Source organism: Solea solea, chromosome 12 (assembly GCF_958295425.1).
Source record: "Solea solea chromosome 12, fSolSol10.1, whole genome shotgun sequence".
Classification (NCBI taxonomy): domain Eukaryota; kingdom Metazoa; phylum Chordata; class Actinopteri; order Pleuronectiformes; family Soleidae; genus Solea; species Solea solea.
The window spans coordinates 960,659-984,152 of record NC_081145.1 but is presented as its reverse complement, the minus strand read 5'-3'; the positions used below and the strand labels follow the sequence as shown (position 1 = coordinate 984,152).

The following is a 23,494-nucleotide window of genomic DNA, read 5'->3' as shown; positions in this document are numbered from 1 at the left end:
CTCAGAGCTGGAGACGGCAGAGAGCAGGCACTCGTCAGTCTGAAACACACACACACACACACACACACTGGTTTCCACGACTTCAGAGGACATCACAATGGCTTTCATTCATTTCCCCGGGACTTACTCTGACCTTAACTAGTACTGACATTAACCATAACTAGTACTGACCTAAGACAGACACACACAGACATGTTTGTGAGAGTGAGTGGTTTTTACAAACTTCAGATAAAGACATGAACACATTCTTTAATGGAAAAACATTTTATTTTTAGTGTTTTGTTCAGATGAGTTTTTCCTTGAGTCCTCGCTGCAGTTGAGTTAGAAACAGGAACACAGTTCTCAGCAGCAGGGGGCGCTCACAGCACATTACAAAAACTGTCCCTCTAAGTGGCTTCTGGAGCGTCTCCATCAGGTGAGTCAAACACACAAACTGTCGGAACATCGTCACGACGACACACAAACTCCTTTCATGACAACAATCGAGGAAATCAACAGTTTCACAGAAGAATTTACACAAACAAACAAACACAAGGCATCAGTGAGTGTCACATGACAGGAAGTTCACACGCCAACACTAGTGCAATAATAAGGCTGCGTCCCATTTACATCGGAACACGCCATCATGTCCGTGATCCAGTTGAAAAGTCGGGAGGAAAAAAAAACAGCCGTTAACAACGCGATAAACGTGTAAGTTGTAACTTTAACGATAAACGTTAAGTTATGTGTGCGACTGATTTACTGCGAGAAAACGCAAACAACACTTGTGACATTAACGGAAAAATACTCGCAATAACTCGTTTGTATGATAACGTTGCTCCGACTATAAATGGAACACGGCACATATATACTGTACATATATATACATATACACACATATATATGTGTGTATATGTATATATATATATACACACACACATATATATATAAAACACACAACAGATCGCGACAAAATTCACATCGGTTAAAAAACAGAAAAAAAGGAGAGAAAAATGTAGAGTTGCAATAGCATGTTTAAACACTAGGGGTCTCACTTCAGTTTTATATTCATGTTGATCACAAACACGATGGATTCTTTTACAACAGAAATATTTACAACATTTACAAAAATCAGTCAGTCAACCAACCAACCAGTCAGTCAACCAGTCAACCAACCAACCAACAAGTCAGTCAACCAACAACCAGTCAACCAACCAACCAACCAACCAGTCAACAGTCAGTGAGTAGCATATGAAGCTGTTCTCACTGCTTTGAATGAAGACACAATGCTGCCATCCAGTGGTCCCAGGAGGAACTACAGCTCAGTCAACTGAAACAATTCAACAATTATTCTATTGATTTCTAAATGATTTCATGTTTAAATGACATTTTTTTTAAATAAAAAAAAGACGAACAGGTGCGATGTTTTACCTGCTGCCAAACAAACACGAGTGGCCGCCATTTTGGAATCCTGCGCCGGGAACGCTGAGGATGTCAATCTGGACATTTATGAGTTCCGACTACAAATGGAACGCAACACTCATACACACACACACACACACACACACACACACACACACACACACACACACACACACACACACACAGTTTTGTTTGTTTGTTCTCTGTGCTTTTTTTTTAAGGACTTCTTCTTCTCCTTAGACGTCCACGATGAATCTCGACCACACTCACGTGTAAATATGGTTACCGTGGAAACAGAACACGCAGCAGATGGTGTGAGGCTGTTTACGTATCGTATATACACCAGCTGATGATAATGATGATATCGATGATAATGATGATATCGATGATAATGATGATATTGACCATATTGATGATATTGATGATGATATGATGATGATGACGATGTTGATTATTGCTGCTCTGACTATGACACAGTTCAGTTCAGTTTTTTTGGTTGTTGTTTCTCCTCCGTCATGGAAACTGTAACGTGTCATGTGACCGTCGTCCTCGCACTCCCCCACTCACTCAGCCGCCATTTTCTCTATGTGGTCACTCAGCAACTTGTACTGTTCTGCAAAACACACACACACACACACAAAAGTTATTAGTTACAGTATGAGTTATGTGAATTAAAGGGACAGTCCAGGTCCTGACACTGAGTCAGCCACTCAACAAAAGACGTGAACGTGTGACGTAATAAAATCTACGTCACACGTTCACGTCATCTTCACAGACATTACCAACAGGAAACTGACGTTTGTAAACCACTCACTCCCTTACACCAAAGTCCATAGAGAAACTCACAGGAGCTGTTGATCCACTGCTGCCTCCATCACTAAGTTCAAATGTCCTATTTTTACAGTTTGGCATTAAAAATCCTTTGTTCAGATTAACCTTAGTGACACAAAGTGACCACACGAGGCAGCAGAGGACCCGCAGCTCCTGCGTCCCCGCAGCTAAAATCATTGATTTTCTCTATGGACTTTGGTGTAAGGGAGAGTCATCAGTGATAGTGAGCGTCAGCTTTGACTTTGTGTCAGAAGAACCACATTTCAACATGAACTACACCAACATTAGCATTTTCGCCAGGTCAAGACTTAAATAGAAAAATCAATGTTGTGGTTTTTATTGAATGTTTTGGGTTTTTTAAGTGAGAATTAAACTCTGAGTGAACTGGTGAAAAAACCAAAAAGATTGACCTTGGTTGAGGTTTCCGATGATGGCCTGTTTCTTCAGGAAGTCGTTACACAGCTTCTTACTGAGACCAAACGCCAACATGTTGTGAGTGAACGTCCTGAAAACACACACAGTGTGAGTCCAGAGTTCTCAAAAACAACACAGCATAAGACCAAAGCTCACAGATACTGAGGAAACGCATGAATCCATGTTAGTAATGACACAAACAAATATGAAACGTTTTTTGTGGTAAATGTTAGAAAAACATGTTTGTAACATGACAATAAAAGGAGTATAATACCAATTTTATTTAATTAAAGTTACAAAGTAACATTGCAAAAACATGTTTTTGACACTTTTAAAATTGAACTAATGTTATTTTTTTAGAAATGTTAGTTACGAAGAATGAAAAGTGCTGGAATTTAAAGGTCGTTAAAAAACGCAACACATCACTGTGTTACCAATTTTACAAAAATATTATAACATAACAAAACAAGTAACTAATAGTACACTTTCTTGTGATACTAAAAAAAAAATGTTTAAAAAAATATGTAACCAAGTAAATTTGTCTTTTTGGAAGCCACAAAAACACGAGTGTGACCAAATGCTGTAAAGTTACAAAAGTTTGGGCAAAGTTAGCTCATTTTTTGGATATGAAACCAAATTGTTTTTTACATTTTACTGGTGTGTCCAAAAATGACGAAATATTCTAATGTCAGAGAAACACGTGTTGAATGTTCCAAAAAACATGTAGGTAATGTCACACTTTTAAAAAAAAGTGCTTTTTAAGAGGCTACAAAAACTCCTAAAAATGCTGAGCGTGACCAAAAGGTGGAGCCAAATGTTATAAAGTTACAAAAACGTTTGGCCAAAGTTATCAAACTCTTTTTCACATGGAACCAAGAAGTTGCAAAAACACGTACAGTTACCAAACACGCTACTAAAGGACTCAACTTTCAAAAAGTGGAATTTTAAAGTAGTTTTCCTGCCATTTTAATGTCAACTTTGTCGGAGCGCTGAGGCCACGCCTTTTTTCTTTTTCTTTTTTAAAAACACCTTTTGACATGGAGAAAATCCTTTGACGACTTTTAATCATTAACTTGTCGAGAACACATGGACAGAGTTTGACGCGTCTAGCTCAAACATGCTAGGACGAGTTTGTTCAAATATATTTGTTTTTCATTAGATCAAGTACATTAGATCCGACGACTTTTGTCTGACCGTGACCCTTCAAAATAAATCACTAGGACTGTGATTTTAAGTCACTCCCGTTAATTGATAATGATTTTTCCTCCTTTCAGGATTATTATGATAAAAGAAATTCGCCACGATCGACTGAAACTAATATCGTATATCGTCTTATCTCTAACTCCGCGGCGTGGCGGCGGCGTCCTCACCCCAGCTGACCGAACGCGATGTTCTCGTCGATCTTGGAGCTGTCGTCTCGCTCCTCCTGCGTCATGTGACACCATTTCTCCCTGCAGCGAAGAAGAAACAAGAAGAAAAGTCAGATTCAGACGTCAATGGTTCCACGTTGCAATGCGGCGCAAAGAGTGAAAGAGACCATGTCATATGAGACAAAAACGACTTGAATCACGACAACCATCAGCAGCAGCAGCAGCAGCAGCAGCAGCAGCAGCACATCAACAAAACACAACCACTCATTCACAAATGATTCACAAGAAGCAATGATCGATGTTACATAATCATCAAATATCCACTGGGTTATTCACTTTTAATTTTACCACAGATCACCGACCAAACAACTGCCGCTGATGCATTCAAGTGACCTCGGAAATTTCAAAACTTCAGATCAGATCAGTTTTTTTTTTCAAAGTTCATTATTCTAAAATCATCTTTCAAATGAAATGTCTTTATTAAAATAAAAAGACAATGTTTGAAATCCTTTGTCCAGATTGACCTCAGTGACACAAAGTGACCACACGAGGCAGCAGAGGACCAGCAGCTTCTGTGTCCCCACCAGCTAAAATCACTGATTTTCTCTATGGGGTTTGGTGTGGGAGAGTGAGTGGTTTACAAACTTCAGTTCAACCATCTCTTCTTCTATTCTCCAGGGGCCCGTTTCAGAAAGCAGGTTTAGTGAAAACTCTGAGTTAGTTAACCCTGAGATGAGGGTTTTTCGGTTTCACAAAGCCAGTTCAGTTTAACGCTGAGTCAGTTACCCCGGCAACATACTCTGTGAACCTGGCAGGTTTTCTTCAACAAACCCAATCACATGTTACTTCCAGTGTGCAAACTATACCGCGGGTTTGGGGGGGGGTGGTGGGGTGTTGTGGGACGGACGCTTGCGCGTGCCTCAGGGCGAGGACTTGTGGCGTATTTCCACCAGCTCTACTCGCCTCAGCACGACACGACACGATGACGATGCAGCTGGAAACACTTTCACTTCACTGTAGTTAAGAAGTGACTTTTTGAAATCTTAATGTTTGACAGCAGTGACTGCGTTTATATTCACACGTGGAAATATGGTCATGAAATAGTGTTGAGCAAAATGTTTGAATGTAAAATAGAGTCAAAAAAAGTGAGTCAGTTTGAACATGGACACTTCAGTTGGACTTTATATTATAGATCCATAAGTAAACTATGTTTTCTCAGTTTGGTCCATATTGTCATCTTCAGTTTGTGTCTTGTCAGGTTACAGCTGAATAAATATCAGATCAAATGGAACATAATGGTACGACTGCAGCATCTCAACATCCATTAATGAAAGGATGAATGAGTGGATTACGCTGTATAAAATGTAACAGTATTCATTTATTAACTCGTCTCTTCACATAAATGTCATGGTCATTGTCATGTGTTATTATTTCTGCTCGACCGGATTCAAATGGAGGCTGTGCTCTTCGTTTACCCGTTGCCATGGTGAATCATAGTATCAGAGCTCCATTGATGATGACGTTTTTTCTTTCCTAACGCACACGCTTAACTCACAGTGAACTGAACGAATGCTGATCAGCTGTTCTGAAACTCAGTTGGTCAACCTAGAGTTAAGGTTTTAACTCAGAGTTTGTTGAACCTGCTTTCTGAAACAGGCCCCAGATGTTTAAATGCTGCAGAGGCTCTGCCATTCTCCTCCTCCTCCTCCTCTCTGCCTTCGCATCATTTCATTTTCCTTCTTATTTTTAAATTGGACTATTTTCTTTTTCCTTTTGAAGGCAGCAGACAAAAAGAAGGACAGACCTCTCGTCTTTCTCTTCTTCCTTCGTTCTCCTGCCCGGCAGCGAGGCACAAGGAGACAAAGTCAACATGCAGAACAGCAACAGCAAAGAAGAAGTGAAGAAGAGGAGAGAATGAAAAGAGGAAGAGAAGCCAGCAGATCTCAAACCTTCTTTCTTTTTACCCACAGTCCAAACACCTTTGTTTCACATTGTGTGTCAGAGCAGAATGTGACTGGTCCACACTCACCTGGTGGTCGGCGACCGTTTCCTCCGCTCGCAGTGAACGGCGTCAAAGAAAGCGGCGTTCCAGAATCTGAGCGTGTGCCTGAGGGCGGGAAGATGGCGTTTAACATGTGTTTTTATTATTCAACATGGCATTTGTTCACTTGGAATTGGATTGTACAAAATTCTGCGTTGGTCCGTTTGAGAATGTGGTTGCAGGACTAAAACTGACGACTATTATCATAACCCACTCATCGGTCCATTATTTTTCCCATTAATCGCTGAGTCGTTTGGTTCAGAAAAAGTTGATCAGTGTTTGTCAAACCTGGAAACGATGACGTTCTCAAACGTCTCGTTTTTGTCCACAAACCAAAAATGATTCCTTGGTTTTTATGAAGCAAAGAAACCAGAAAATATTCACATTTAACAAGCTGAAAAATCCCAGAAACTGCTTTTTATTATTAAAAACGAAATCCCCCAAAACGATCAATGGTTGACGCCTAACTTAGTTAAAGATTAATAATGGATTAATTGTTGCAGCCCTAACTGAAACTTCAATAGCAGTTTATACAGAGAGAGTGTAGATTTTATTAATTAATTAAATTAAATTGTAGAAGTACATCATAAAATTGGAAATTATTATTTAAAAAAAAAATTTAAATAAATATATGATCAATGAATCGATAAGTTGTTGCAGCCCTGAGTCAAAGTGCAAACATAGCAGTTTATACGGAGGGGACACTTTTGTCACTTAAGATGCTGAGAGTGTAGATTTTATGTGGAAATGAATGCATTTTTAATAATGACATTTGGAGTTGCTTAAAAAGAATGAATCCAATAAAGGTGATGTGTCTGTGATTCTTTTATTCTATGTTTGTGAAAGCACATGAACTCCTGTCCTCACTCAGACCAGAACCTTTGACCGGAGTCAGTAGACCAGTGGTTCTGTGAACTCTGAATTTACCAGATGGGCTGCTGCTTCAGGTGTGTGTACAGGTAAACTTTCTCCCCTCTCTTCCCCTCTGCAGCCTCAGACACTGTGGAGGAGGACAGAAACATGGCAGACACTCACACCTCTCCACATGTTTCTACACACCAAGTTCAATGTGTTCACCTTACCTGGAGATCTGGGCTTCATCTCACTTGGACTTTCTCCTTCTCTGGAAAGAGGAACACAGCATAGAGAACACACATACATATATATATATGTATATATATATATATATATATATACATATATATATATGTATATATATATATATATATATATATATATATATATATATATATATATATATATATATACATATATATAGATAGATATATTTCATTTATTTGTTTTAAGGGAGTGGACAGGCAAGGGGGAGGCAAGGGGAGGGGGGGAGAGAGAGAGAGAGAGAGAGGTGGACGGCAATATCAATGGTAGTGTATGGGTAAGTAACATTGAACAATTGAAATGTGACAAAATAGACATACTAGAACATACTCGACAAAACAAAACATAGACAACATTAGACTTTTTGCATTGTAGCAAGTAGGAATTTCCAGTTTACTCTATCGAATGCTTTTTCTGCATCTAGTGAAACCACTGCTGCTCTAAGTTTATTAATAGAAAGTAGCCAATTCTCGAGTAGGAGTTGTGTACAGGTGAGAAGAAGGTGTTTTCTTTGTCGGCTGGATGACAGGAGCACCAAACATCACCATCATCACTCACATAGATAGATAAACTGATGCACATTTAAATTATTCATCTAAGACTGGATGTTTTCTCACTCCGTCTTCTGAGCCGTCGAGCTCCTGAGCTTGTTCTCCAAGCCTCCGAAGAAACCTTTGACGTCAGTCTTGGACGTGTTTTTGAGAAGGCCGACGGCAGCGTCCTTCGTCCCCGACAGCCAGGAGTTGGCCTTGTTGAGATACAAGTCCATACCAGCGGGAGGGACGCCGCGGTCCAGCAGCTGTGACGGAGACGGTGGACACTTTCCTGAAAAGATGTGAAGAAAAACAGATTTTTTATTTTTTAGATTTTAAGAACATGTTCGTCTTTATCTCACTGTGAGACAGTTTACAGACAGGAAACGCGACCTAACAACAGGGTAAAGTGGCAGCATCACTTTACGAACACAGAACTGTTCTCGGGGGGTGAAATCCTCATCATGTGGTGTTGTGAAATAATGTGGTAAATACACTGTAAAATACACTGTAAAATAGAATGTAAAATAAACTACAATACACTATAAATACTCTGTATAATAAACTGTAAATACACTGTAAAATAAGCTAAAATACACTGTAAAATAATCTGTAAATACACTGTAAAATAAACTAAAATACACAGTAAATACACTAAAATACAGCATAAAATAAACTAAAATACACTGTAAAATAAACTGCAAGTTTATTGTAAGTATCTAACATTTGTCAGATTATAAAAGATACTAATAATTATTTTGTCGGATGTCGACAAGGAAAATTTGGGGAAGGAGTTCCAGAAGGACAGCCACTCCAAGCCAGTGTCTACTTCCGCTGTCGCGCCAAAACTCAGTAGCCAATCAGTAATCAGCTTCCTAAGCCCCGCCCACAGTCAGAACAGGAAACAAAAAAAAAACACGGAGCAAAGAACGAATGAGTGACGGAGCGCAGACAAAAGAGTCAGAGCAAACAGAATTCTGATCACTGCAAACAAATAAAACTGAATATTTTATTTGCAATTTGTGTATTTTTGATTGTGTGAATAATAATAATAATAACTTAGATTTATAAAGCACCTTTCACAAAACCAAAGGTCGCCGTACAGTTGAGAACAGATCAAAAATAAAACCAGAAAACACAAACACTGGCAAACAAACAATCAGGTGTCGCTTCAACAGAGATTTAAATGATGCCTGGTGAACAGCCAGAGGGAGTGAGTTCCAGAGTGTTGGAGCAGCGACACTGAAAGCCCAGAGGTCAGCAGACCGCAGGTTCCGGGAGGGACGGTGCACATGGAGGAGGTCGGAGAGATAATGTGGAGCAAGTGAACGGAGAGACTGGACCTTAACGGGAGCCAGTGCAGTTGTTTCAGTGTGGGGGTGATATGTTGCCAAAGTTTGGTCCGAGTGAGAACCCTAGTAACAGAGTTCTGGACATGTTGGAGCCTGTCCAGGGTTTTCTTCGGGACCCCAAACAGGACAGCATTACAGTAGTCCAGGTGTGATGTGATGAAGGAATGGACGAGGGTTTCAGCGACAGAGTCAGTGAGTCGGGAGATATTTTTGAGGTGGAAAAGTGCAGATTTTGTGACAGATTTGATGTGTGTGTCGCATGATAGGGTTGAGTCCAAAATGACACCCAGGTTACGAACCTCCGTGGACAGTGAAGTGGTGATGTAGTCAACAGAGAGGACCAGATCTCCCACCTTGTTAAGGAGAGACTTTGGACCGACCAATATCACCTCTGTCTTCCGGCTGTTTAGTTGGAGCAGGTTAAAGGTCAACCAAGATTTAATTTCCTGTTAACAGTTGATAAGAGAGTGTGGAGGGAGATGTGCTGAGATAGAGAGGAGTATCATCAGCATAGCAGTGGAAGGGCCAATTAATGCTGCATTTGGGTGTGTTTCTGCGTTGAGAACATGTGGAAAAAAGGTTCAGCGAGTGTTTGTGATAAATACCAGACGCTCCACACGCTCCCCGCCAATGAGCAAAGAAAAGCTCAGTGGATATCTTTCATATTTGAGGGGAATATTCCTGCTACATTTCCCAAATACCTCCATGTATGCGGCAACCACTTCATGGAGGATTGTTCCGCAAACTTGGGGCAATATAAAGCAGGACACAGCACTAAACTTCACCTAAAACAATACGTATATTACAATATTTACAAAGCGTAAAACTGTCTTTGTGTGCTTGTTCTGTCGTTTAGCATTAGTGATAGTCGGCTACAGGCTAAGCTACACATTGGGCTGGGCAATATCTAGATATTTTAATATTTATCGATATATTTCTAAACAAGATATAACACGGGACAATATCGCTTGTATCGATATACTGTAATTCATTTTGCGTTAAAATGACAATACATGAGCTGCAGGTTCACACCTATTTCACACACACACGCACGCACGCACGCACGCACGCACGCACTTATAACTGTTTGTTTATTTTATAAGGGTTTGCCTGTGGAAAACATTCAATCTAATATGCTTTAATGCTTATTATAGCATATTAGAAAAAATGATGCTTAGAAAAATATCCAGATATATATCGAGTATCGCCATTCAGCTAAAAAATATCGAGATATGACTTTTAGTCCACATCGCACAGCCCTACTACACATGTTCGCTTGTGTTTCATTTGCATGTATGTGTGTTTATCATCTCGGTAACCACAACGTTATCCAAGCTACAGGCGTCCTCTGCAGCAGTCTTTCACCTGTCACAGAGTGAGGAAATGGAGGAATCCAAGTCCAAGTGTTCAGCAATCAGACTGGACAACGCCGGACAACATCGGTGCACTGACAGCCTTAATATTCCTGAATGTAATGGTTCGCCTGGGGCGCTGCCTAGGCACGTGAGCAGGAACATTGAAGGTGATTACATGATGGACAGAGACAGCTAGGTCCATGGTTGGTGAGAGGGAAGCCAGTTGAGCAAACCAGGTCTAGTGTGTTACCCTTGCTGTGGGTGGGACCCTGTAAATGCTGCACAAAGTTGAAACAATCCAGCAGTGACAGAAACTCAGAGGCAAATTTGCAACTGCCGGGGCCAACATGAAGGTTAAAGGGGACATATTATGCAAAATGTACTTTTTAACATTTTAATACTTATATTTGGGACTCTGGAGGCCCTACCAGTCGCCAAAGTGTGGAAAAAGAATACTCAGCCCTTTTTTCGTGGTCCCCCTTAGTGTAAGTATAGGCGATAAAACACGCGATGTTGAATTCCCTCCGCTGACGGCAGCATGCGCATTTCACCGCGAATGTTACCACCCACCAGTAAGTTTACTTGGAGAGCTCCACCTTAGCTCCACCTTAGCTCCACCTTGTCCCTGCGAGAGTGCAGGCGAGGGAGGAAGAGCGGTATTATGTCAACGTGGAGGGACAAGTGTGCTGTTGGTGGCTGCACAGTGGAGCACAGTGTTTTACACAAACTTCCAGCCTCAGAGGATTTTATATATGAAGCTAATGTGCCGGATAAAGTCAGCAAACGTGTGTTCGTGTGTTCGCACCACTTCGCATCAGACTGTTCTGTGAACCTTGGTCAGTACAATTCTGGACTGACCAGAAGATTAACAATAAAAATCGATGCTATTACATTCCCACTGCTGTGGAGAACACAGGAGTAGCATGCTAGTTAATGAAACACATCTAGAGTTTTATAAGCAGTGAGTAACACAAACAGCAGCCGTCAGCGACCGTATTTCACTGACGTACAAACACACACATTTTTAAGAAAAGGTCAAATAGAGGTCATAACTGACCATTCTGACACGACCTGTTGCAGTCTACATACTACAACTTCTTCCGTAGCTTCCTCTTGTTCAGGGTCGGACTCAGGTTCAAACATATATGGTTGAACCGCAATGTTTCCTCCACCAGCCATGTTTCTCCCACGGTTCAAGCTCAACTGCTGTCATGGCAACATGAGCGTGCCGTGTCAAAGTGGGTGTGTTTGCCTGTGTCTCATTTGCATGTAAAGGGACCATGCACAAAACCGAGCGTTCTGAAAGGGGCGGGTTTAGCAGGGTTATTGAACTGCTATGGTCCTTATGATATTTTGACCAAAGCATGTCACAGACATGTTCATTGGGACACTAGGGAACTAGTTTAACTTGGAGAAATAGGGTATAATATGTCCCCTTTAAAGTCCCCCAGCAAGAGTGTCGATGTGGACATAGTATTGACAGGTGTCAGGAGCTCAGATAGTTCGGATAAAAACATGCCAGGAGCTTTGGGTGGGCGGTAAATGAGGACAGTCTGAAGCTGAGAACTGCCAGCCAGAACACCACACTCTCAAATGTGGTGGTAATAAGCATGGAGACCCCTTTAATCTGGATGTTGGCACAGTGGATAACAGCCAGTCCCTCACCGCCACCATCAGTGTGAGGCTTCTGTAGGTAAACATAGCCTGGAGGAGTGGCTTGATTTAATGCCAAGTCTCTGTCAAACAGAGGACATCAATCCTGTGCTCCAAAATGATGAAGAAGTAGAGGTTTGTTGTTGAGAGAGCGTACCTTTAGCAGCATGAATGTGTGAGTATTATCCATAGGTGAGGCTGAGTGGATAGGAAAAGGAACTGTTAACACGGCACAATGGGCGGAGCCATCTAGTGCGCACATGGTGTTTGTCGTGATGACGAAACACAGAACTCAGGTGACTCACCGACAGGACGGAGGGAATGGGTGAACCAGAATAAATCAACCAGTGCCGGGAGCCCCGATGAATGTACCGGGGTCGTCGGAGGAGTCGAAGAGATCTAACAACAACAGGGTCCGGTGTGAAGTCGGCGTTGAGTCTGTGAAGTTCCGAGGAGCTGTACTGGATCCTCCCCATCGTCCGGAAAGAACAGTAGCAGTCGGTGGCTAATGCTAATGCTGAGGGAAATCATCCAAAACTTCCCCAAAGTCACGAGAATCCAAGAGGTCTGATCACCCGACGTCGTGAAGGCAATGGTGGCCCTCAGAAGAGCCAGCGGCCAGTAGCAACCGCCGAGGCTAGATGGGACAACCGACCGTAGGAGGAGCAGATCGAACAAAACAGCCCCACCGTATCAGCAAACAGGTCAGCGCACAGCCAGTGCACCGCACAACAGTAGCCACAATCCAAGTAAGAATGGCAGAAGAAACGACATAGACACAAATGGTAGATAATCAAATTAAATTTGGAGTGAGAAGCGGCGACATACACGTCAGCGTCCTCTCACACCAGAAGTCCAAAACGGCGTCCTTGCCTTGTGTGGTTGATTTTAGTTTTTGCTCAGTTCATTAAGGGTTGTTTGCTTCTTTGAAAAGCTTAATTCCACAGAGTTAGGGCTTTAAAACACACGCAAAACCAGCATCATGTCGTGTTCTGAGTGCATGAGAAGAATTCAGGTCTTACCAATGTAGTAGTAGGTGAAACACATGGTCATGAGGTTTTTGGCCGGACTGTAGTCGTCCATCTGGTAACATCTGCAAACACAATATGTGCTCAGTCATCATCCCACGAGTATATGTGTGTGTGTGTTGACAAGAATCTTAAGATATAATCATTGCCTGATACAGAATTATCGGGCAAATTTGAAAATGAAAACTCTAGACGCACGGTTACAGCATTAAACAAACACAGTTTTCTTGACGTAGTTCTCTAGGAGGTGGAAAGTCCCATGGCTGAGAGTCTGCTGCCACCTACTGGACGGGGAATTAACCTCAGTCAGAAGTGTTTTTCATGTTTTACGATCATTCATCAATTCACAGATTATTAATCCATGACTCAATTGATTGCCAACTATTCTGATCTCCACAGCAGCTTCTGGGTGTGGAAACACTGATCAATATTTTTCAGCATTTTATGGAGCAAAATCCATAAATAGATTGTCTGATTACGATTTAATGATGGGGTGGAGTGGCTCAGTGGTTAGGACCGGTACCCTGTGTGCGAAAGACATCATGGTCGCAATGGTTGCAAGTTTGACTCCACTCCTGGCTGATTGCACTCAATTCCATTGTAAATTGCTTTGGATAAAAGCGTCTGCTAAATGACATGTAATGTCATGTAAATTTATTAAGAGTTTGAGTTTTTCTTTGTTTGTTTTTCGATGACCTGTTTCATGAGCTTCTATATTTTTTATTGAAAATACTGTATATACATATATATATATATATATGACTAAAGACAAACAACACCATTGCGAGCAAGTGTGTTGCCAACAGCGCCCCCTACACGACGCACTGCATTCAAGAAGAAAGCCAGAAAAAAACCACGTGACTCACTCGAAGAGAACGACAGCGAACGACTGGACCAGTCTGTAGAAAGTGGCCTCGCTCACACATGTAGAGCGGCAGCGCTGTGGACAGACAGACAGACAGACAGACACAGAGACACGTTCATTAAACGTCAACACAAAGACAACATATAACACACAACAGGGACATCACAATAACTGATTCTGTTAAAACCATATTTCAGGGTCTTTTAAACGTCAGTATCTTTAAGAACGTGTTCACGTCTTTATCTCACTGTGAGACACTTTTCCAACAGGAAACACTCACTCTCCCACACCAAAGTCCACAGAGAAAATCAGTGATTTTACCATCACAGCACCTCCATCACTAAGAGATGAAGACGTGAACATGTTCTCAACATATCGTAGACTCAAACAGATGTGGATTTTATTTGCCGAGTCTTTCTATGAGTAGCTTAAAATTGTTTTGTTTTTTTCCTGGTAGCAGCCATGTTCTGAGAGCGAGTCAGCCATTTTGTGTCAGTGCTTCAAACTTGAACGATGCTTTTAAACGGAGCTAAGCTCAAAAAGACATTAATGTTACGTTCAGTAAATTTGCAAGGGAGTGAAGTTAACAGGTGAACATGAAACCTCAACATCAACCGGAGACTGTTTGTGCTGCTCGTCAGGATTATTGCTGTTTTCTTTCCCTCTGTAAAGGTCACATCTGACGTCGTTTCTCCACACTCACCTGTGCACTGACGTGTTTGGCGAACCACTCGCGAGCTTTACTGCTCTCTCCAGTGCACAGCTCTCCAAAACGAGCCTTCTCTTCCTGGTCAAAGTCTTCTCTGTGAAAACAAAAGTCACTTACAGCAGCCGTAAAACACTAAAACTGCCCTTTATTCACCAAATATCTGATGATTGTGAAACTGTTGTGCACTGTAAAAATGATGTCAGGTCTGAAAATAATTCAACGGTTCTTCTTTTAGCAGTTTACGGAAAATAAAAACGAAAAAGTGAAAAAAAACTAAAATGATATCTATACACAGAAAATCAAAGCTGTGTTAGCGCTGAGCTAAACAAGGCAGCTGTAGTCACACTGTGTTTGGATAAACTACAGCAGGATAAACCTTTCTCCAGCTAACATCAAGTTTAACTCTGGTTATCCAGATAACATCAAGTTTAACTCTGGTTATCCAGCTAACATCAAGTTTAACTCTGGTTATCCAGATAACATCAAGTTTACCAGATAACATCAAGTTTAACTCTGGTTATCCAGATAACATCAAGTTATCCAGATAACATCAAGTTTAACTCTGGTTATCCAGATAACATCAAGTTTAACTCTGGTTATCCAAATAACATCAAGCTTAACTCTGGTTATCCAGATAACATCAAGTTTACCAGATAACATCAAGTTTAACTCTGGTTATCCAGATAACATCAAGTTTAACTCTGGTTATCCAGATAACATCAAGTTTACCAGATAACATCAAGTTTAACTCTGGTTATCCAGCTAACATCAAGTTTAACTCTGGTTATCCAGCTAACATCAAGTTTAACTCTGGTTATCCAGATAACATCAAGTTTACCAGATAACATCACGTTTAACTGGTTATCCAGATAACATCAAGTTTACCAGATAACATCAAGTTTAACTGGTTATCCAGATAACATCAAGTTTACCAGATAACATCAAGTTTACCAGATAACATCAAGTTTACCAGATAACATCAAGTTTAACTGTGGTTATGCAGATAACATCAAGTTTACCAGATAACATCAAGTTTAACTTCAAGTTTAACTCTAACATGACGTTAAACTCTGGTTATTCCACCAATGTTAGGTTTAACTTGTGGATTACAAGTTAACATGTGTTAATATCTTGAAGTCAGGCATAGGGCTGGGTATCAGTAAAAAAATTTCGATACCGGTACTAATACCAATACCGATACCAGTTTTATAATATCAGTCAGTCATCATCTACCGCTTTATCCTCCACCAGAGGGTCGCGGGGGGTGCTGTGCCACAGCGGGGTACACCCTGGACAGTTCGCCAGTCCATCGCAGGGCCACACACTCACAGACAGAGACAAACAACCATTCACTCTCACACTCACTCCTATGGTCAATTTAGAGTGTTCAATTTACCTAATCCCCACATTGCATGTTTTTGGACTGTGGGAGGAAGCCGGAGAACCCGGAGAGAACCCACGCACACACGGGGAGAACATGCAAACTCCATGCAGAAAGGCCCTTGTTCCAACCCGGGGCTCGAACCCGGGTCTTCTCGCTGCAAGGCGAGAGTGCTAACCACTACTCCACCGTGTGGCCCAGTTTTATAATATAATTTCTAAAAAAGAAAATTACACATTATGGTACAAATCCATCCTTAGTTTTTATTTTTCAGTTAAACATTTTTACACTCAATGCAGTTTTTTTTTACACAAAAAGAACAATTACAAACAAGTGACAAGTCATTTTCACTAAGGATCTCACAGAAAATTACAGAAGTAAAATCAATGTCGACATTAGAACACAAAACATAACAATAACATGGTTGTATTATTATTACTCAAAAACCATAATCTAGGCTGAGATAATCTTGGCTTAACTGGTCAACAATAGCAACAGTTTACTCAGTCCACTGTAGAAAAGGGTAACAAACCTTTAACAGTAAAGTTGTGACTGTGGCACTCGTCTTGTTTTTCTTTACTCATTTTCTTTTTCTGTCAGTGTGAACAGATTCACACTGACTGGCCTTGTCCTCCTCCTCACATCAGGGTCAGAGGTCACTGTGAGGACAAGATGAACATAAGAGTGAGCTGTTTAACAGGTTAAGCTTTATCAGTTACTGTCTATATTCACTTAGCTTTTCATTTAGTGAGCTATATAGCCATAACATAAAACTACACACTCATATCTTAAGTTAGCGTTACATGGATCCCAGTTCAAACACATATTACGCTGCAGTAACGTTAACTTCAGTAAACAAACATACAACACGTAAACTTACCTGTTGAAATCCCGACACAGCGCCGTCAGTACTCTGTACTTGTCATGGATGAAGATTTTAAATGGCTCTGGCTCTGTAACATCAACAGTAGAGCTGTGGTTGAGAGGAGGTGATGTCTGCGCTCCGCTCTTCTTACATTCAAATACTGAGCAACTTCCTGCTCTGAGGTCGATGCCCGGTGCATTTGGGTGCTTCTTTAAATTTGTCAATCACCGGCAGCATTATCAGATCTTGATCATGTGATTAACTCTGAAGGTATCGAACCTTAGGACCGAAAAACACGGCATGTTTCGATACCCGATAGTATCGAAGCATTTCGGTCGCTGCCATAAAAGAACCCAAGTTCGGTACCCAGCCGTAGTCAGGCATAGCAGCTTTAAATTTAAAAATAAAAAATACTTACTTTCCATGAAACACCTTCTCCACATAGACCTTCATGAAGCGTTTTCCTTCCAGCGTGTCGCCGTCGGCGTCCTCCCTGCTGTGAACAGAGGAAGACGACGACCTTCTCAGCTCCCACATGTGAGAGGACGGGTCCATGTCGTCCTCGCTGTCCGCAGACTCCGTGGTGTCGCTGTCATTGCCTCCTTCGTCCTCTGGGTGTTGCTGCTGGTAGAGAGAGTTGTGCTTGGACGGTGTCATTGGCTCTGGCAGGGACGACTGCTGGTGGACTCCCAGAGAAGACTCCGGCTCTGGAGAGGAAATGTCCACACGGCCTTGGTTGTGAGCCGCGTTGGCGCTCAGAGCGCCGTCTTCTGACGGAATTTCAAAGTTTATGAGGTTCTGCATGGCCAAGCCCTCCATGACGGAAACAAGTCCCTTCCTTTTAGCTCAACGACGGGGTTCCTCTCTGCATGAACATGAGGGGTTTGATTCTGCAGACCCTCCTCACACCACCTGAGGGCGCTGACATCAGGTGAGCTCACAAACCCAGTGCATCTGTGGACAAGAGAGAAGAGGAGATTCTTACAATCTTGCTGTGTTCCATTTGTAGTGACGTAAATGGAACGCAGCATCAAGTAAATGTTTGTCACGACCAGAAATTCATGTGTTCAACTGCAGCTACTTCCTGTCAAAAGTATTTACGGCAGGTTGGAGGATTTTTACGTAAAACAGTGCGATATTTGTTTATTCTTACAAAATAAATTCAATGTCGCAGTATGTCACAATATATGCTTTCGCAAATACTCGTATCATGATTAAAATATCGTGATCGTATCATGGCTGAAATATTGTGATAATGTGTGTGCCATGATACAATGTGACTAAAATATTGTGATTTTATTATATTGTGGCTGAAATATCGTAATAATATCATACTGTGACTTAAATATCGTGATCATATCGTACTGTGACTTAAATTTCGTGATTATATCGCATCGTGGCTTAAATATCGTGATTATATCGTACTGTGACTTCAATATCGTGATAATATCATACTGTGACTTAAATATCGTGATTATATCGTACAGTGGCTTAAATATCGTGATTATATTGTACTGTGGCTTAAATATTGTGATTATATCGTACTGTGACTTAAATATTCTGATTATTTCGTACTGTGACTGAAATATTATGATTATATCGTACTGTGATTTAAATTTCGTGATTATATCGCACTGGCTTAAATAACGTGACTATATCGTATCGTGGCCTAAATATCGTGATAATATCGTACTGTGACTTAAATATCGTGATTATATCGTACTGTGACTTCAATATCGTGATAATATCATACTGTGACTTAAATATCGTGATTATATCGTACAGTGGCTTAAATATCGTGATTATATCGTACTGTGGCTTAAATATTGTGATTATATCGTACTGTGACTTAAATATTGTGATTATTTCGTACTGTGACTGAAATATTCTGATTATATCGTACTGTGACTTAAATTTCGTGATTATATCGCACTGGCTTAAATAACGTGACTATATCGTATCGTGGCCTAAATATCGTGATAATATCGTACTGTGACTAAAATATCGTGATTTAATTGTATTGTGGCTGAAATATCGTGATAATATCGCATCATGACTAAGATATCGTGATCCTATTGTCGCTGAAATATTGTGATAATAATCTATTGTGACTTAAATATTGTGATAATATCATACTGGTTACTTAAATATCGTGATTATATCGCATAATGGCTTAAATATTGTGATTAAATTGTATTGTGACTTAAATATCGTGATAATATCATAATGCGACTTAAATATCGTGATTATATCGCATCGTGGCTTAAATATCGTGATTATATTGTATTGTGACTTAAATATCATGATAATATCATACTGTGACTTAAATATCGTGATTATATCGTACTACTGTGACTTAAATATCGTGATAATAACCTATTGTGACGTAATTATCATGATATCATACTGCGATTTAAATATTGTGATTATATCGTATTGTGGCTTAAATATTGTGATTTAATTGTATTGTGGCTGAAATATCGTGATAATATCCTGTCTAACTTAGATTTCTTGATAATATCATACTGTGACTTAAATATTGTGATAATATTGTACTGTGACTTAAATATCATGTTGTGACTTAGATATCTTAATAATATCATATTGTGGCTTAGACATCATGATAATGTCGTACTGTGACTTAAACATTGTGATAATATCGAACTGTGACTTAAATATCATGTTGTGACTTAGATATCTTAATAATATCATATTGTGGCTTAGACATCATGATAATATTGTATAGTGACTTAAATATCGTGATAATATCGTACTGTGACTTAAACATTGTGATAATATCGAACTGTGACTTAAATATCATGATAATATCGTGTCGTGACTTAGATATCGTGATAATATCGAACTGTGACTTAAATATCATGATAATATCGTGTCGTGACTTAGATATCGTGATAATATCGTGTCGTGACTTAAACATTGTGATAATATCGAACTGTGACTTAAATATCATGATAATATTGTATCGTGGCTTAAATATCGTAATAATATCATACTGTGACTTAAATATCATGATAATATCGTGTCGTGACTTAGATATCGTGATAATATCATACCGTGACTTAAACATTGTGATAATATCGAACTGTGACTTAAATATCATGATAATATCGTGTCGTGACTTAGATATCGTGATAATATCGTGTCGTGACTTAAACATTGTGATAATATCGAACATGTGACTTAAATATCATGATAATATTGTATCGTGGCTTAAATATCGTAATAATATCATACTGTGACTTAAATATCATGATAATATCGTGTCGTGACTTAGATATCGTGATAATATCATACCGTGACTTAAACATTGCGATAATATCGAACTGTGACTTAAATATCATGATAATATTGTATCATGGCTTGAATATCGAGCTGCTGGTCTACTGCTGCCAATCTGGTCTACTGAGGTCAATCTGAACAAAGAATTACAAAGACTGAAGTGACAATGAACTCAGTGATGGAGGCAGCAGTGGAGCAACAACTCCTGTGTGTGTGATGTTAAAATCACTGATTTCCTCTATGGACTTTGGTGTGGGAGAGTGAGCGGTTTATAAACTTCAGTTTCCTTTTGGAAAAGTCTGTCTCACAGTGAAGATATAGATGTGAACATGTGACGTAGATATTGTAGACTTTTGTGAAGTGGTGAAAATCAGATTTCTCTTGTTTTTCACTGAACATGAACCTCCGCCTCCGCCACAAAGCGCAATCAGCTGAATGCAAGACACTGATTTTGTTAGCATCTCATAAAACTGAACTTAAAAAAAAGCTGAATCATCATTAGTGTGATGACAGGATCCTCTTACATCTGTGGGAACACTGCAGATCAGTTTCCAGTTCACCAAGAGGAAAAAAAGAGAATGAAGACAACAAAAAGACTTTGTTCAAATGAAACAAATCTGTGAGGGTGATTCAGCTTCACAACATGGACGAGCAGTGTCAGTGCAGTCGGTGTGTTGCAATGTCACAGCAAGTCAGAACAGATGAGCAAAACAACAGGAAGATGATCTGGCTGAAAACCACAAAGACAGAAAAGTGCACCTTGAAAACATATCTGTTGAAAAAGGCACACAACTGTTTGATTACAGCTTTATAAAGAGAGAGAGAGACAGCTGACTCAAACACTGAGTTTCCCAGGCTGATCTCAGTGTGTGTGTGTGTGTGTGTGTGTGTGTGTGTGTGTGTGTGTCACACCAGCGTCCTTGAGTTGATCTGTTTCAGCTCCTATCACTGGGAACCATTTTGTGCTAGAGTGAACACACAGCTATAACAATATTAGTTTAAAACACACACACTAACACACACACACTCACATATAACATGTTAAAAGGATAGTTCAGTTTTTTTTAAATGTGTTTGTATGAAAAACTGACACCGACATTCAATGTTGCCAAGTTGCACTAAACTGCACTAAACTGCACTTTATAGTTTTATATATTTTACTTTGCACACACTGTAGTTTTATATTTTGTTGGGTTTTACATTTCATTGTGTCTTATAAAGTGTCAAGTCTTTTGTTGTGTCTTATTTAAGGGTTAAGCCTTTCGTTATGTCTTATTTAAGTGTTAAGTCCATTGTTATTTTTTGCTATTTTATTGTGTACCTCATGCCGGGAGTCTCTGCAAAAATGTCATGATGTCCTCATAATGACAATAAAAACTTCTTGAATCTTGAATGGGGACATGAGGCAAAACTTTAGCCAATTAACAAAAGACTTGGCTGATAAAACCTACGTCAGTTTAAGTCTACGATATCTACAGAACACGTTCACGTCTTCATCTCACTGTGAGACAGAAGTTTGTAAACCACTCACTCTCCCACGCCAAACCTCATAGAGAAAATCAGTGATTTTAGCTGGTGGGGACAGAGGAGCTGCTGGTCTACTGCTGCCTCGTGTGGTCACTTTGTGTCACTGAAATACAGCAGCAAATCTGATCAAACAATTACAAAAGCCAAAGTGACAAAATAAAATGTATGAACTTAGTGATGGAGGCAGCAGTGGATCAACAACTCCTGTGTGTGTGATGTTCTCTATGGGCTTTGGTGTGGGAGAGACAGTTAAAAAGAAAATCTCTCTCTTTCTCATCAGACATCAGTACATGGATGTTTCTGCTGCCATGAGCAGGAAGAGGAACCTCTGCGCGCGCGCACACACACACACACAAACCATTATATAACCTACCCCCCACCACCTCCAGGACATGTCATACACACACACTTGTCCATAACAACATCAGCAGAGAGAGATACGAGTGAGCTGCTGGTTCAAACCCTGTCTGCTAAATGTAGCAACAACAACAACAACAGTGTTTATCAGCTGTGACTGGCAACAATTATCACATCACACACACACATCTGTCCTCTACTTTGTGACCTTCATGACCTCCATGACAGCTGCAGAGTCTGCTTCCTCAGAAGTGTTAACAGTCTTTCATCCATTCATCCGTCCACACGGATTTTCTCTATGGACACCAAAGCCCATAGAGAAAATCGGTGATTGAACATCACACACACACACAGACACAGGAGTTGTTGATCCACTGCTGCCTCCATCACTAAGTTCACATGTCTTATTTTGTCACTTGGCCTTTCAGAATCATTCATTCAGATTGACCTCAGTGACGCAAAGTGACCACACGAGGCAGCAGTAGACCAGCAGCTCCTAAAATCACTGATTTTCTCTATGAGGTTTGGTGTGGGAGAGTGAGTGGTTTACAAACTTCACTTTCCTGTTGGAAAAGTCCGTCTAACAGTGAGATAAAGACGTGAACATGTGACGTAGATATCGTAGACTGAAGTGAACGCGTCCTCGGTCAGGTGAGATCGTTCTGCTTCCACACGGGAAATTTAAACTCCCACTTCTTAAAAATAAACACGTTTTCAGCGCTCATGCAATATGCCGAAAGATTAACAGGAAAATATAACTCTCAAAAACACCTGGAAAGACACTCGTACCTGGTTCACAGCCTCAGGCTGGCGCGCGCGCGTCTTAAAATGACCAAAAAGTGAAGGAGGTTTGGCTGTGGATGAACGGAGGTGTGTAAGGTGAAGCAAGCAGGTGTGCACAGGTGCGCACACACACGCACACACACGCACACGCACACGCACACACACAGCTCTGAACAAACACCATCACCCCACTACTGCTGCGTGACGTTTCCTGCACAGCAGACGGGAACCACGGAGACAATTTCAGGCGAAGCCCGAGCAGGTTTCCGCGGGAAGAGGAGGAAGGAGGAGGGGGCGGAACCTCCGGCTGTCTGTTCACGAAGCCCCCAAAACATTATCATCAATATGTATACTTATAATATTAAACATCACGAGAAGAGGAGGAGACGGTATCCGGAGCCATTCAACGCGCTGACGCGACACGACTGCCCTTTAAAAACGTCAAAAACAAACAAACTCCGAGTCTCTGACGAATGAAGAGATAGTTTAAGAGTCAGAAGAAGGAAGACAAAGAGGTGAACTCACCTGAGACGACGCTGAGAGAAGAAACAGAGGAGGAACCCGCTCTTGTTCCTGCTGCTCTCAACTCACACACACAGCCACAACTGCG

At 40.6% G+C, this 23,494-nt stretch overlaps 1 protein-coding gene across 1 annotated transcript; it reads right to left on the bottom strand.

Moving 5' to 3' along the window:
• Positions 1–254: 254 nt before the first annotated feature.
• kiaa0513 (KIAA0513 ortholog) lies at positions 255–23,494 on the bottom strand. Its single transcript, XM_058646490.1, has 12 exons — positions 23,410–23,494; positions 17,336–17,871; positions 14,666–14,765; positions 13,964–14,037; positions 13,092–13,162; positions 7,794–8,001; positions 7,140–7,180; positions 6,985–7,057; positions 6,046–6,123; positions 4,017–4,097; positions 2,643–2,737; positions 255–2,014 (listed from the first exon to the last, which is right to left on the bottom strand). Exons 2-12 carry the CDS (start codon positions 17,734–17,736, stop codon positions 1,965–1,967), a joined length of 1,272 nt encoding a protein of 423 aa, XP_058502473.1. The 5' UTR covers positions 17,737–17,871; positions 23,410–23,494; the 3' UTR covers positions 255–1,964.

What these genes read in the sequence shown, in the direction of transcription:
- kiaa0513 (XM_058646490.1), bottom strand. Translation starts at nt 17,736, where the DNA reads ATGGAGGGCTTGGCCATGCAGAACCTCATAAACTTTGAAATTCCGTCA. An exon ending in TTCGCTGTCGTTCTCTTCGA is followed by an intron (nt 13,163 to 13,963) that starts GTGAGTCACGTG and finishes TTGTGTTTGCAG; the next exon opens with ATGTTACCAGATGGACGACT. An exon ending in ATCGCGTTCGGTCAGCTGGG is followed by an intron (nt 2,738 to 4,016) that starts GTGAGGACGCCG and finishes GTGTGTTTTCAG; the next exon opens with GACGTTCACTCACAACATGT.